The following is a 16,821-nucleotide window of genomic DNA, read 5'->3' as shown; positions in this document are numbered from 1 at the left end:
TTGATTTAATGTTTTGGGTTTTTTATTTTGTTTTTATTTCAGATTTTTTCTTTCATGTATTTTATGATCCTATAATGTTATCTTCCCTTTGTTTTTCCCCCGGTTTTTGCAAGGCAAATGGGGTTAAGTGGCTTGCCCAAGGCCACACAGTATTTTCCCTTTCTTTGGTGAGATACTGAATTCAAGTTCTTGTATTCTGAGAATTATTTCTGCTGTACAATATGCTTTTACAATTCTTATCTCTCTCTTAAAGCAATCAGAAGAATCCTTCTATGGATCTATCCTTTCATGTTTTCTTGGTAATTCTTAGGGTCCTTTTCAACAGGTGGTGATTCATTTTTTTGGTAATATTTATTCAATGTGGTATATTCATAGATGTCTGACCATCTGGCTGATCTGGAGGCCGTATTTTCTTATGTTATTACTTTCTGCTGATTTATCTACTATGTTCAATGTATTTGAATTTTTTTCTCCTGAAATCTTTAGTCTTAGGCTTTCTTTTCCTATATTCCCTATTACTCACATTTTTGACTTCTTCCTCTTTGATTAAGGTGAGTTTTCCCTGGATGCTAGAACTCAAAAGCTGTCTTTGCATACTTCCAAGCTGGACAATTCACCAAATTTTGTCCCTGTCTCCAGTGGTGGAGAACTGGTCCCAGCATTGTGTTGAGCATTTTGATTCAGGCATCATGCACACTCCCAGTCTTGTTTCAGTTCCCTCAGTTCTTCAGAATATTATTGCATCACAGAGCTCTGTAGTCCCAACCAGAGCAAAACTTCTGCCTTTTGGTTTTCCAAAGCATTGGTGGGGCTGGCTTGAGTTCTTTTCTGAATCTATGGGTTGGTTTAAGAATTAGGGATTAACCTCCTTTGCAGTTACTTGAAGTTTTAGCTTCTTAAAGTTTTTAGTATCTTAAGACTCAAGATAGCTGAAATTACTTTATCTCTCAGAAATGTTTGAGAGATCATGAAAATTAAAGAGAAAATGTCTAGTTCTCCATCTTGACTGTGTGACATCTCCCAATATTCATTTTAAGAGGAAAGTAACATACTTGTGGTCATATCAACACATTGATATCGTTATTTTCTATTTACAAACCTATAAAACCTGCTAATTTTCAAAAACAATGAGTTTCACAGGGCAAGGGAATCTCAATGCAGGACAAGAAGATCTGGGAGTTATTCACATAAGGAAAACTAGTTGAAGTTTTGAGAGTGAATGGGTTTCAAAGATATCAAATCAAAAGGAAAAGGAAAAATATTTACAGTGGCCCTTTTTTGTGGTGGCAAAAAATTGAAAATTGAAGAGGACATCCAACAAATTGTGGTATATGATTGTGATGGCTGTAAGAAATAACAAAGAGGATGACTTCAGAAAAACATGGCAAGACTTACATGAGCTGATGCAAAGATAAGTCAGAAGAACTGGACAATAACAATAATATTCTATGTTGATCAATTGTGAATGACTTAGCTACTCTGATAATACAGTGATCCAAGATAATTCCAAAGAACTAAAGATGAAAAATGCTATCCACCTCCAGATAGAAAACTGGTAAACTCTTGAATGCAGACCCATTTTTTTTTGCTTTATCTTGCCTTTTTTTTTGGCAATATGGCTAATATGAAAATGTTTTGCATGACTTCATATGTATATGGTAGCAATTTTTTTTTTGACCTTTTCACTGGTGGGGGAGAAGGTGGAGGGAGGGAATTTGAAAAAAAAATTTTAACTTAGGAAAAAAAGTGAATCAGTTCTCTCAAATACAAAGTATAGAGAACATGGAAGTCATCTGAGAAAAGAGCCTTGGATGATATCTGTATAGGGGTAGAAAGAGGAAAAGTGATCAGTTGGGGGAAGCACTGAGGAAGACAATAAAATAGGGAATGAGTCACATATACCTGAATTTGATTCAGATTCCAGAGCCAGAGTTCAGATTTTTTGTAGTTCAGTTTTTCTATTTAATTTCCTGAGTGATGGTCCCAATGAAGCTTGAGTCAAAGGGTCAGTTATCTCAGATTTTTAAGGACCATGCTTCTTTTGCAATAGATAGGAAGAAGTTGCAAAAACAAAACTGAGACACACAACACATTGGGCTGAGAGAATGGTGTATACCAAAAACATTACTGTGGGATCTTTGAAAGCTTTAAAGACTACATCTTGAGTTAAGTTTGTATTCATAAAACATCTTTCATTAAAGCATGCACATATGTACATACACACACAGACACACATTTTTACCTATGATTTTTTGACTGGTCCTGGGAGTTCATGGCATATAGGAAACTCCCAATGAGCAACCTCCTCTATTCAGATGGCATTTTCTCTAGTTTAGTCTTGACTTGACAAGTTTCCTTGAGTGTGAGTTATCCTTGTCTGCTCAATCTGTAGCTCCAATCAGTTGCCAGGTTTTTCAATTCTACTTCTCAGTATCTCTCATCTCTATATCCCTCTCTACTTACACAGCCAGCACCCAAACTCAGGTACTGTATCAAGAGCCTCCTAATTGGTCTCCCTGCCTCGAGTCTTTCCTCCAGCCAGAGGTCTAGAAGTTACTTTTTTCAAGCACAGCTCTTGTAACAATACTGTTTTAATTAAAAACTCCAGTGACTTCTGACCACTGTTAGGATTGAATATGAACTCTAAGATTTAAAGCTATTTGGTAGTTGGCACCAGCTTACTTTTTCAGTCTGATACATTACTTTATTCACTTTCATAAACATCTCTGGGATTCAGTCAAAGTGGCTACTTTGCTTACTCCTTCAACCAATCAATACTCTACAATCTCCATCTCTGTGCCTTCATTTCAAACATAGCACCTCTATTTAATATACTGCTTCTTAGAATCTCTAGATTCCTTATGCCCAAAGGGCAACAAAAATGTGCATACCCAGCAATACCACTTTTGGGTCTATTCCCTGAAGAGAGATCATGAAAAAGGGCAAAAACATCACTTGTATAGAAATATTCATAGCAGCTCTGTTTGTGGTGGCAAAGAATTGGAAATTGGGGAATGGCTTTATAAACTGTGGTGTATGTATGTGATGGAACACTATTGTTCTATTAGAAACCAGGAGGGATGGGAATTCAGGGAAGCCTGGAAGGATTTACATGAACTGATGCTAAGCGAGATGAGCAGAACCAGAAGAACACTGTACACTCTAACAATAACATGGGATCATGATCAGCTTTAATGGACTTGCTCATTCCATCAGTGCAACAATCAGGCACAATTTTGGGGCATCTGCAATGGAGAATACCATCTGTATCCAGAGAAAGAATTGTGGAATTTAAATAGAGACCATAGACTATTACCCTTAATTTAGGGAAAAAGTTATCTTATTGTGTACTTTTGCTATCTCTTATATTTTATTTTTTTTCTTATTATTTCTCTCTCATCACATTCAACTTAGATCAATGTATACCATGGAAACAATGTAAAGACTAACAAACTGCCTTCTGTGGGGGGTGGGAGGGAAGTGAGATTTGGGAAAAAATTGTAAAATTCAAAATAAATAAATTTTTAAAAAAGAATCTCTAGATTCCTTCAGAGCGCAATTCAAGTCTCATTTTCTGTATAAGGCCTTTTCTGTTCCCATCTGTGATTCCATTTCTTTTTCTTCAGTAATCAACTTATATTAATTTTTAAGTACAAAAGGAAATACAAGTCTTCCTAGCATACACAAAGTATGGCACAGAGTTTAATGCTTAGTAAATGTCTGTATTGAGAGAAAGTGTATAAGTTAGGCATCAAATGGTCTAGGCTTTACTTTTTAATCTCTTTTATTTGTTAACTAAATGAACCTGAGCAAATCAACTTTAACCTGTTTCTGGAGTCCTTTGTTTCCTCATCTTTAAAATGATACCACAACAGATCCCTTCCAACTGTATAAAACCAATAATCCAAAGGATATAATCATATACTAAATATGTTTAAAATTGTGACTAGAAATCCTTATAATCTCCAAGACCTGAATCAGACTATAAGATTGTGGGATAAACAGTTAAATAATCAATTTTCCTTGATCAACATATGTATTCTGGAATAGATTTGAAACCATGATTATCCACCACTGTCTTAAGTATTAAATTCTGTCACTATTCAAACTAAGATGACAGCTAATGTAAATAGACTGATGGAAAAGTCAATGTAATACCAGAAAACCTGAATATTTTATTATAGCACTGTTAAAAGTATATTCTTTTACACTACCCAAGAGGTGTGGAGAATTTGAATACTTAGCCTTTAAGTATATGTTACCACAAAGGAAACACAGAATTCATTTTTTTTAGTATACTAATGATTTGCAAAAATGCAAAAATTCAAATCACAGAGAGGATACCTTCCCCACCCCATTTTTAACTGGAGACAGATAATGAATCATTTGGTGCCATGCTTTTATTCAAATGAAAGGGGGAAAAATACACTATACCAGGAAATGAACAATATGACATTATTTTACAACACAGCATCTGAAAAAGAGTTGGAAATAATGCTCCAAGTGGATAGATAAGTACACCATACACTGTACATTGCTCAACAGCCCATTGAAACTATAATTACATTACCTGATTTTGGCTTTAAACAGCCAAACAAGAAAATCTGTAACAATCAGTTATACTAAAATCAAAACCCAAACAAACCAAGAGGAACTGAAATTTTTCCATAGTTGCAATTATAGTTAGAATTGGACATTTTTGCATTGATAACTAAGAATTGTTTGGGAGATTTAACCATACTGATCATAGTTATAATAATACTATGAAAGCACCAGTGTGTTCCAACTAGGTCAATGATAAATCCTATCTTAATAAGAAGCATCAATTTCCTTAAAAATTTATTTCCATGACTCCAAGTAAAGCCATACTGTAATTAGTTAGAAAATTTGCAGTCTTAAAAAGGAAAAGACCCAAACTCTTCCAGTATCAATAAAGTAAAATTTTATACTGAGAGCAATGAACTTGTGAAAATATTCACATTCTGCCATTAGACAACTCACAAGTTACAGTTTAACTGTTAGACAACCAGACTCCAGGATACATTGTGTCACATTTGATATCAATTATTTGAAGGGCTCTGTTTAAAATTACGCATCAAATTTTTTTCTTTAGAAAATATTTAGGGGCAGCTAGGTGGCGTAGTGGATAGAGCACTGGCCTGGGAGTCAGGAGGACCTGAGTTCAAATCCTGCCTCAGACACTTAATAATTACCTAGCTGTGTGACCTTCAGCAAGTCACTTAACCCCATTGCCTTGCCAAAAAAAAAAATTTAGGCAAACTTTATAAGGAGAATGAAATAGTCATCATTTCTAAATAGCAAATGTAATAATTAACTTCTTAATTTTCAATAAACAATCCCTAGTCACCATATTCTGATTTTTTTTTTTACTATGACCTTTCTGAAATGTTTATTTAAAATCACTCTGTTATATTATAACCATGGACATTGTTGTCTAACAGGCAGGCAAAATGTGCAACCCTCCCCCATTTTTTTAATATTTATATATTATATACATAATATGTATATGCTTAAAATATGAGTTACATATCCTGGTCTCTTACATGCAAACAGTAGATCACAAGTAGTTTTGAGCTACACATACATTTTGCACAGGAATTGGAAATTCTATGAATTTTTTTTACAGTTTTAACAAATATACATAAATATAAGAACATAAATTACAGAAAATATTGACAGAACTTCTGAGAAAATGTTAACTCAGATGCATTGATGCCTAAGGCCTTATAATAATTAAAAAAGTATGGTTCAGGGACATCTCATTCCTATTCTTTTTTTTAATAAGTAAATAAAGTACACCATATGCAACATTATCTTTAAACAACTCAATGAGAGAAATACTTCTTTTTAGTCTCTACTTCCCTTGAAAGAAAACACATGATGCCTCTCAATGACAGCATAATCCTGTCTTTTCCTCTAAGTCTGACACAGCTGTCACAACACTGAACATAACAGAGTCACATAATCATTCAAGTCCTTTCCTGAGAATGAATTTTTTTCCCCCAACTAACGCTCTGGTAGGCATTGTTAAAGAAACCAAAGATCATATAGAGAAGGGTTTCAAGTTTGTACTTATTCTAAATAATTCTATTTGAAAACAATTTAAAATGGAAGAATGTCCAAGCTAAGCAAAGATAAAATAGAATAGACATTGTTTTGGAAAAAAAAATGCAGCCCTTTATACATATTGTTTAAAAAGATTTCTAAATATAGTTTTTATACTGCTTATAAATATAATGAAAAAAGCTCTTGAAAACAACAGACAGCCAGATATCTTTCTTCAGGTGTAAAGACTATTCTCAAAATGTCACTCATTTCTGTAAGATTATAAATGATTTACAAGTGAGAGTCTTTTTGTTAAAAGAAAATCTACATCATTCTGAGTAGGGCAGAGCTGATGTGGACACAAGGTACATAGATTTAATTCTTTACAGTTACTTAACCCCCAAAAGACAAACCTTAGCAGCTCTATAAAAACACTTCCTCCTTTTTCTAAAGAAATGTTAATACTTGTGTGAATAATAAATACAGACTGTAAATACTTAGTGTAACAGCTTTTGAAACTGTTTTTACATCATTTAAATTTTGAGGATTTTTGCAGAACAAAATAGTGTTTTTTTCTGCAGCATCATTAAGAAAGGTGCAAGTTACCTCTTAAGATGTGTTTCATTTAATCTCACAGTCTCCACACATAAACAAAATTCAATGGAGTTTAAGAACAAGACAAGTTTCTTTAGTAGAGGAAAAATTAGCAAAATAAATCATTTGAAGACAAGTACATACATAAAAAAAGGTAAAAAATGTAACAAACAAAAAAATCCATAATTTCAGCCATATTTTCAACCTCAAGTCCAGCTACTACAGAAGAACATTCAGTGCTTGTGTATCAAACCTATGTCGTGCAGCTGTACCCTCTATTACCACATACACACCTCCATATGTGAATCAGTATATTCCCATGATCACTTGAACTTATCACCAAAGTGACAATCTTCTCAACTCCCAAATACTGCAGTTTACATTCCAGTTGTGCATAACATCAACAGAGCTTAGTGTCCAGTTTTAAGTAATAAAAGTCTTGTTGGCAACCAAAAACTTATCTTTGATAGGCAAGAAGATGAAGTGCAAATATATCACCAAGTGTTCTGAAGCAAAAATTTTTCCCAACTACTATGCCTTAGTGGTTAAAAGTTTCTTAGGTGTTACTGGTCTCTTGGACTGCCACAAATGACTATGAATAGTAATTGCATCCACACTGGCAGACATGGTCTTAGCAGGTATGTGGCTAAATTGCTTTCTGTCAGAATTATATTTATAAAGCCCTTCTATCATTTTTTTAGTGATAGATTTAGGGCCAATCCCAGCCAGTTTATTGATTTCTTCTGTTTCTGGGCAGTAGGTATATAAAGACCTAAACTGGCAGCCTGAATCCCGGAACAAGATTAAGAAGTTGTTGGCATCTGACTTTCCATTTCCTTGAGAAAAGAAGAAAGAAAAAAACAACACATTTGCTGAGTGAACATGGCTATGTTCTGCACCAGTATCTATACTCTGAAAAATATCAAGTACAATTAAGAATATTTGTAAAAAGGACAAAGTTGAATATATCATGTAAAATTTGAAATAAATGCTAATTAGAGATATGGACACCTTAAATGAAAAATCCTATTTATTCTTTGAAAATACAATTTCACAGGAAATTTTGCAATGAATGACTTGCTTATTCCAAATATTTCTTTCCTTTGACACTAATGTTTCTTTCCTTATAGTCTGCTACAACTTAGTTTCAGAAGAGGAAGTTATGCTATTTTTGAAACATTTTATACCTTTGGGCTTCAAAACTGTCAGAAAATTTGCGATTCTGTCAGTGTCATCATTCTTCTCAATGATATTCATTACAACTCTTCCACACCTTGAAAGACAATCTTTATGACTATCACAGCCCAAACCTATCACTTGGGACTACTTCTGCTAAGCCTCTTTTAAACTTAGCTGGGTTGATCCATGAGAAGAAAATATATCTTCTACTTTTCTAGAATCTCATTTTAACTGAACTCAATTTTATAATCAAGATTACAACAATATATCTTGTTACAGCTGCCTTAGAAATAATAATACTTCAGCATTTGCAAAACACAACACATATTATATGTCATTTGATCCTCAGAACAACTTTGGAGGTAGGTTCAATTTTATCACACCCGTTTTACAGCTGAAGAAACTGAGGCAGAGAGAAGCTAAATGACATGTCCAGAAAATGTTAAAAGAGGAAGTGAACTCTTTCTGATTCCAATCCCAGGATTCTCTTTATTCCCCACCTGACTACTTCCGATTACAAGAGGACTTAATCTAATAGAGAATGTTCTATAATTTAATTATTCATCACTTTAAAAAGAATCACTGTAATTAAAAATATATTTTACCTCCAATATTTTTTTCTTCTGTCCTTCATTTACTTTTCCAGCCAAGCAGCAATGAGCTAGTGCATTTTGTATTATATGCTTATTGGATTTTGCACTGGGTTCTTTGAAGAGCTTTGGTCCTATGAAAAAAAAGATGTTTTAAGAAATTTATTTTTTTCTTATCAGAACAGCCACTATTTTAAATGACAAAAACGCCATTATGTTAGTGGACATCAGGGTTATATTATATTTATGTTAGAAATTCCTTAAGTTTTGAATACATTTCTGAAGCTAATGAATTCAACAAAATCCAAGGCGTTAATGCACTGCAGTCATTTCTAAAGGTTCATTTAAGCCTCCTCTTGAAACCTCCAGAGAAGGTAAACTCAACAGCACTTCATTTATTGTTTAAATCTTTCATTAAAAAAATTACAAATCTCATGATATTATCAAATAAACAAAATGAAGAATAGTTTTTTGCTAAAATTTTTTTAAAAACTAAAATGCAAATGAGAAAAGAAAAAGCTACCATATTATATCCAGCAGACCCTAAGAAAGAATTTAATATATATATATAATAATATATATAAATAATATATCTACTCTTGTCCTTCAATAAAAACAACCAATTTCCATTTCAAGAAAACCTATATAATAAATATTACACATTGTTTTCAAAGCTGCCCAGCTTTGCTTTGCTTCCTTTGGATATTATTTTGTTCTCTACTGCGTACTTTTTACTTTATCCCCCCCCCTTACTCTAAAGAAGGTTTCAATTAAGTGCATGTGAGCGCGCACATGCACGCGTGCACACACACACACCCCTATAAACTTACATATATATAAATGGAAGATTGTATTATGCTTATTTCTACCTATCATTTATTTCTCTGAAGGTGAATGGCATTTTCCTTTATAGGTACGAGTCTTTTTATGTTTTTTCTAAATCAACCAGTTCATCTGTGCTACACTACAGCAATATTCCAACTCAATCACATCCTATTTGAGACATTGTCTATGAAACTTTTTTCCCCCAAATTTTTGCATTCCTTTCATTCTTGGCTACATAGATTTTATTTAAACAAGAAAATGTTGATTTAAAATAATCAAAAGTATTCTTTTTATACTTCAACAATGCTCTCCTTATAATATACTTTAAGTTTTGGTACTGCTGAATCTAATTTTTATATTTTTTTCCTGATGCTTGGAAGTTCCCAACTTTTTTGCTCTTCCAAATGAACTTTGTTATTATTTTTCCTAACCCAGTAAAATAATTTTTTAGTGATTTAATTGGAATGAAATTGAATAAATAGGTTAGTTAGGTAAATTGTCATTTTAAAAATTAATTTGGCTTTATCTACCTATGAACAATAAATAGTACTTCAAATATTTAGATCTGCCTTTATTTGTATAAGAAGTTATATTTAGATTCATATGTTCCCATTTGTTTTGGCATGTATATTCTCAGGTATTTTATACTATCTAGGTATTTTAAATGGTCTAAAACAATATTGAATAATATTGTTGTCAGTGCAGTTTCTCTATTTTTTGCTTCCAATTAAATCTATTTTAATTTTGTCTGAGATCATGATTACTATCCCTGCTTTTTTTACATACTATATTCTACTCTTGTCCTTTATTCTATCTTTGTATTTCTCTCTCATTTTTATAATTTTTTTGAAAGTAACAATGCTGAATTCAAATATTTAATCTGCTATCCATTTCTATTTTATGGGTAAATTATATCTATTTTTCTCCTTCCTATTTTTGCTCATTCTCCTTCTCTATTTACCCTATTTCTCCTCACTCCTCTACTTCATGACTTCATTTTTATTTATTTATTTTTTGGTCTTTGGGAGTCAATGGGTTTAAGTGACTTGCCCAAGCTAATTATTATTAAGTATCTGAGGTCAAATGTGAACTCAGGTCCTCCTGACTCCTGGCTGGGGCTCTATCAACTGCGCCATCTAGCTGCCCCTATTACTACTTTATATCTCACCCAACATCACTTTATTTTTTTTAGAATCACATCATCATAATAAGCAGCCCAAGACTTTCTTTCAAATTACCCAAATTGTGATGACAATCATAATAGTACTGTAAATGTTTTCACAAATATGAAGTAAACAATTAGACCTTATTGAATTTCTTATAATTGGTTTTTAATGTTTACCTTATATTTCCCTTGGATGTTTTATGTCAAATTTTCCCTTAAGTTCTGGAGTTTTCTGTCATGAAAATGAGTCTTTCAGTTTTTTAAATGTTGATTTTTAAAAATTTAATATAAATAAATTCAATATTATATTTAAGAATATATTTTCAACAAAAACCTTAAACCCCAAACCCCATGATGATTTTTTTAAGTTAGTAAAATGGTATTATTTTTCTATGTCTTCTTTATCTATCCCCCCACCCCATGTCTTAAAAAACTTGTTTTGATCTTTTAAAAATATAATCAACATGAATGTATATTTTAGCTTTGCCTCTTAGCCTTTGTGTGATCTGACCACATCACCTAACTTCTCTGGTCTTCAATTTCCTCATCTGCAAAGTGAGTGAGGGGGTTGGACTAAAAGGATCTGCAAAGTCTCTTTAAAATCAAAATCTATAATGCTAGGATACTGTTTGTTTTTCTAATTTGACTTTCCCCTCTATTTTGCATTGAATTGTGTACCAATATATTTTATATTTGTCATATTTTCTAAGTTCAATAATATTCTATTAATATTAAAATGTCATAATTATTTCAACCATATCACAATCATTGGCCAAACATCCTTTTCCCCTCCCAAATACAAGCGAAAATTATGTTTTACACCCTTTTAAAAAAATCTCAAGAGGTCTTATAGGCTAATCAATAGTCATTCCTGTACAAGACTCTCTTAGTGGACCCCTAAGCTTTTTCCTCACAGTCTCTAGAGAGAGGGAGCTTATTACCCTTAGAAAACAGATTATTCCATCTTGGTATAGTGCTATAAATTATAACATTTTCTTTAAATTAAGCTTAAATTTATCATTTTGTTATTTTAACTCTTTGTATTTCTAGTACTGTCTTTTGGGACCAAGCAAAACAAATCTATTTTCTCATTTGCAACAGTCTTTCAGATACTGATGGTAAGCTAGCATGTTTACTTTCCCACACACCAAGTCTTCCTTTTCCAGGCTAAATAAACATCCTTAATTCCTTTAATTTATTCTCTGAAGTAATGGATCCATGACTCTTCACAATGTTAAATGTCTGCCCCTGGAATTTTTCCAGATCATCAATGTCCTTTCTAAACTGTGGCAAACATAATGAAATACAAATTCCCATTCCAGATGTTATCTGATGAAGGCAAGGTACAAAGGGACCATAATTTATTGAATCATACAAGGCATTAGGTTTCTCTTACTAACATAATTTTCTAAGCCTAAGACTTGAATTAGCTTTTTGGGGTTGTTTTTTTTTACAAGGCAAATGGGGTTAAGTGGCTTGCCCAAGGCCACACAGCTAGGTAATTATTAAGTGTCTGAGACCGGATTTGAACGCAGGTACTCCTGACTCCAAGTCTAGCGCTTTATCCACTGTGCCACCTAGCCGCCCCAGAATTAGCTTTTTTTTGATTGTCAGATCACACTACTGACTCAAATTGAGAGTGCTAAGACAATGAAAACTCCAGCTCTTTTAGATGAACTGACATTTAGCTATGTTTCTCCCAACTTGAATTTGTAAAGCTGACTTTTTGAACCCAAGGGTAAGCCTTTCCATTTATTTTTATTAATTTCATATTATTACATAACACAGCCTATTAAGGTCTTTGTCAGATCAACAATCATTTATTAAGTACTACTGTGTCCTAAACACTTTACTAAGCCCTGGTGATACAAAGAAAGGGAGAAAACAGTCCATGCCTCCAACAAGCTCACAATCTAAAGATATGCAAAGAATTGTACACAAACAAGGGTAATTTGGAGATCATCTCCAAGAGAAAACATTACTGTTATAAGCAGGATTGGGAAAGGGTTCCAGGATCTAGGAAACAGATGAGGCAAGAGAAAGATCCAATTAGAGGGAAGTCAGTAAAAAGGCAGTCAGGAGACAGAGGGTCTTGCTCAAGAAACAGACAAGTTCTGAAGGGATTTACCAGCCAAGTAGAATTTATATATAATTCTGAAGGCAATGTGTTTTTAGGAAATTAACTTTGACTGCTGGATAGAAGAGAAACGTGCAAGTGAAGAGACTTAAAGACCAACTAGAAGTCTATTATTGATAATCTAGGAGGGAGGTAAGAACAACCTGCCTGTCCTAGGGTGGCAGCAACATTAGAGGACATATATGAGAGAAGTTACAAAGGAAGAATTGACAGGAATTAGCAAATGATTGGATATGAAGGAGCTAGAGAGAGTGAAGATTCATGAATGATATCTAGGTTGCAAACCTGGGTTCCTGGGGAGATGGTAGTACCCTTGAGAGTAACAGGGAAGTTACAGAGAAGTTAAGCACTTTGAGGAAAAAATAAGTTCAGTTTTGGACATGCTGAATTTGAGATGTCCAAGGGACATCCAGTTTGAGACATCAAGTAGATAATTGGAGATGTGAGACCAGGTTAGGAGAAAACTGAGTAAAATGAGAATCATTTATAATGGGATGACAATTACAACCACAGAAGCTAAAGAGATCAAGTAAAATAGTAAAGAGAGGAGTCTAATATGTCATCTAACCTATCATTTTATGTCACCTAGACATCTAAGAAGTACCAAGGGATGCATTTATCCAAGTCATTGATAAAAGTGTTAAAATACCACAAAACCAAGCACAGACAGGTAGGGTTCTCCATTAAAGATATTCAGTTCTAACCATGAATCATTAAAAACTCTTCTGATTCAGCCAGTCTACAACGACCCCTATAGCACCTAAAATTCTTCTTCTCTTACCAGATCAGACTCCCCTTTCCCCTGGTTACCCCCCCCAGAACATGTTCATCTATTCCCCCCTCTTAGAACAAAAGCTCCTTAAGGACACAGATAATCTTGCTTTTTTTTATTTGTACCTTCCCCCCCCCCCCCCCCCCAGCATCAAGTACAGGGCATAGCATCCAGTAGGTACTTAATAAGGTTTTTTTTTTTTTAATTTGTTAGGTCTATTTCTGCAGGAAATGCTGTTAAGTCTATGAATGCCTTTTCCTTTATACTATTTCAACACCAATTAGTTGTTTGAATTTGACATGTTGGAGTTCTTGTGCTTGTTGGCAGAGCTGATTTCAGATCTTCACTCTGACTCTGTTGTTCATTTTAACCTTTATTCTGGAAAAGAGGAGAGCACCGGCTGCTTTGTGGAACTCACTTTGACATCACTAAAAATCACAGGAGTGATCGTTTCCTGTCTATTAAGATGAACTCAATTTCACTTTTGCTATTCGCTCCATCCAGGACACACTAACTCAATCTCTTGCCCTCCAGATAAATTCTTCAAATTGACATTTTTTTTCTTTGCAAGGCAATGGGGTTAAGTGGCTTGCCCAAGACCACACTGCTAGGTTATTATTAATTATCTGAGGCCGAATTTGAACTCAGGTCTTCCTGACTCCAGGGTCAGCTCAGATAATCTGTTCCGCTTACATGATGTCATTTCTCAACTTTAAACAAATGATTTCTAGTTCTAAACATCCAATCCTAAGCTCCCTCCAGTGCTCTAGTTCCACATCTCTAGCTTCCTACTTGACATTCACTCTGGATGACCCACAGGCATCTCACACTCTGCATGTGCAAAACAACACATTATTTTCCGCCCTCTAAACTCAACCCTCTTCTTAAATCTAATAGTTTAAAATTGAATTAAGACTTCTGGGACAACTTATCTATATATAGCCTAGAGAGGTTGGAACTAGACCATAAAGGGCTTTAAATGCCAAAGGAGCTCTGTGTTCTTCTGAAGACAACAGGAAGTCATTGCTGTTTCTGATGCAGGTCAATAACTTCGAAAACAAGTACATTATGTACTTGTGAATGGTGAACTAGAGAGGGGTTAGATCGGAGGCAGGGAGACCAAGTCAGAGTCTAATGCAATAACCTAAGGGAAAGGGGTGGCTAGGTGACACAGTGGCTAGAGCACCAGCCCTGGAGTCAGGAGTACCTGAGTTCAAATACAGACTCAGACACTTAATAATTACCAAGCTGTGGCCTTGGGCAAGCCACTTAACCCCATTTGCCTAGCAAAAACCTAAAAAACAAAAAATATAAGGGAAAGATGCTGAAGACCTGGACTAGGTTGTGGTGTGGATGCAGGAGAAAGAAGTGAAAAGACTTAGCATCATGAGGGTGGGTGAATGAAGAGCTGAGGATACCTCCTGGGCCACAAACTTACATGACAAAAACGGTGGCACCTCCCATAGAATTAAGTAAGGAAGAGGACTTTGGTTAAGGACAAAGAGAAGGAGTTCTGTTTATAGGTACTGAGTTTGAGATGCCTATGGGTCATCCATGGGAGATTTCAAACAGGAAATTAGAGATAAGGGACTAGAGCACAGGAAAAAAATTAAGAGCTGGATATAAGATTTAAGTCACTTGGGTAGAGATGATCACTGAATCAATGGAAATGGAGAAGATTATTGAGATAATGGATTAAGAAAGAAGAGGAGAGAATAAAGAATAGAGTCCTGAGAAACATCCACATATAGGGACAAGAAGGACTGGTCTATAAGGTAAGAGAATTACCTTGTTTATCTCTCAGTGCTATTGGAACTCCCTATTTTCTTGAGCTAGCATTAACTAAATTTTAAGCCATTCTTTGAATTTAAATTTGTGTACATCTCTGTGTGCATTTCTGTGAACAAATTATTTTACTATTTTAAAAAATTCATATTTTGATTTATATTCACCTGACTATAATTGTTAAATTTTCTTTATTATGCAGTTAAGTGACTTGCTCAAGGTCACACAGCTGGTATCAAGCATCTGAGATTGGGTTTGGACTCAGATCCTCCTGACTCCAGGTGCTCTATCTACTGTACCACCTAGATGCCCCAATTTTCTTTACTTTTACATTATTTTGTACTTCTATAATTGTCCATCTCTTTTCTATGCCTATCTCTACCCCCATCCCCAATCACTTCAAGAGACAGCTACACTGACTCCCTAATATACCTTGTATTTGAGCCTCTTATCAAAATGCCAGTAGTTTAATATTCTAGTTCAATTTCTTAGAAGTCATATTCTAAGTTAGCTTATACAACAAAAAAATTGAATAGATAGAAAAACTCATATTCTTTTTTTTTGGTTTTTGTTTTTGTTTTTTTTTGGTAAGGCAAATGGGGTTAAGTGGCTTGCCCAAGGCCACACAGATAGGTAATTATTAAGTGTCTGAGACCGGATTTGAACCCAGGTACTCCTGACTCCAGGGCTGGTGCATTATCCACTATGCCACCTAGCCGCCCCCTAAAAACTCATAGTTATTCTAATAAATATTTCAAATTCAATTATTTCTTTAAAAACACCACACCAACTTACCTGTATACTCTGTTCCAGATGCTACTGAAGAGGTTGTAGATGCATTTTCCCAGTCTTTTTCACCATTTCGGCTGCCACAGCGACTTGGAGATAAGAAGCCCTCTACAGACTCTGACCTAAAGAAACAAAATAGTTTGTCCACCTCAAATTCTTAAGAGAAATGAACAGGAAATAAATTAAAGAGCATGATACCGTGAAATAGTATAATTTCTATTTTTTAAAGACTGTAGGTAATCAAAATAACATTTTTATTCAATTTGATTTTCCATTCTAAAGTTCTCTCCCTCCCTTACTCTCCCACTAATTACAAAGTAAGAAAAATGAAATCTATTAAAACATGTAAAGTCATGTATGACCTGTGGTGTATCTGAGTATTTCCACTATGACAGCCATGCATTGACAGGGACTCAGCAATCACATCTGCCAATTGCTTCAGTATCTGCAAATATAGTTCATCTAGGTCTGGTTACTTGAATTCAAAGGCAACTTATTCCAATATTCCTCCTTGTGAGTCAACTCCTCCATTTCTATTTTTATAGGTTCTTTCCAGTCCAAAATTCTTTCTCATTGGAAAGGAAAATGGAAGGGTTGAGCAGCAAGTCTTGTTCTTGGTCCTGAGTTATTACTATAACATTTGCTGTTTACTTTAAGTTTTATTTCTATCTTTCTTTGATACTCAGAATCCCCCAATTTTAAAAATTCTGCTTTTTAATTTATTCTTTGCTTTTTTTTGCCAGCCCTTCCACCTCCAATTACTTCATTTGTGTGTAGGGGGGGGTGATTTTTATGAGGATCAATGGTACAAAAACAATTCAGGTCAATAGCAAAAAAATCATTACTCTAAAGAAACAATAAACCCAGAAGATAACTGGCACTAAACCTAAGTAATTTCACTTTTCCTTTATCTTCCCCC

General features: G+C 34.3%; 1 protein-coding gene across 1 annotated transcript in view; it reads right to left on the bottom strand.

The window, feature by feature from the left end:
• Window positions 1-4,382: 4,382 nt before the first annotated feature.
• Window positions 4,383-16,821, bottom strand: part of CAMSAP2 (calmodulin regulated spectrin associated protein family member 2) — a 159,548-nt gene continuing 147,109 nt past the window's right edge. The window contains exons 16-19 of the mRNA XM_074220896.1: window positions 15,909-16,024; window positions 8,423-8,563; window positions 8,223-8,242; window positions 4,383-7,671 (exon numbers count right to left, since the gene is read on the bottom strand). Coding sequence (XP_074076997.1) covers window positions 7,192-7,671; window positions 8,223-8,242; window positions 8,423-8,563; window positions 15,909-16,024 — 757 coding nt within the window. The 3' untranslated portion in view covers window positions 4,383-7,191. The remainder of the gene's footprint in view (window positions 7,672-8,222; window positions 8,243-8,422; window positions 8,564-15,908; window positions 16,025-16,821) is intronic.

This window comes from Macrotis lagotis, chromosome 2 (genome assembly GCF_037893015.1).
Source record: "Macrotis lagotis isolate mMagLag1 chromosome 2, bilby.v1.9.chrom.fasta, whole genome shotgun sequence".
NCBI lineage: Eukaryota > Metazoa > Chordata > Mammalia > Peramelemorphia > Peramelidae > Macrotis > Macrotis lagotis.
This window is presented reverse-complemented; position numbering and strand designations above follow the sequence as displayed.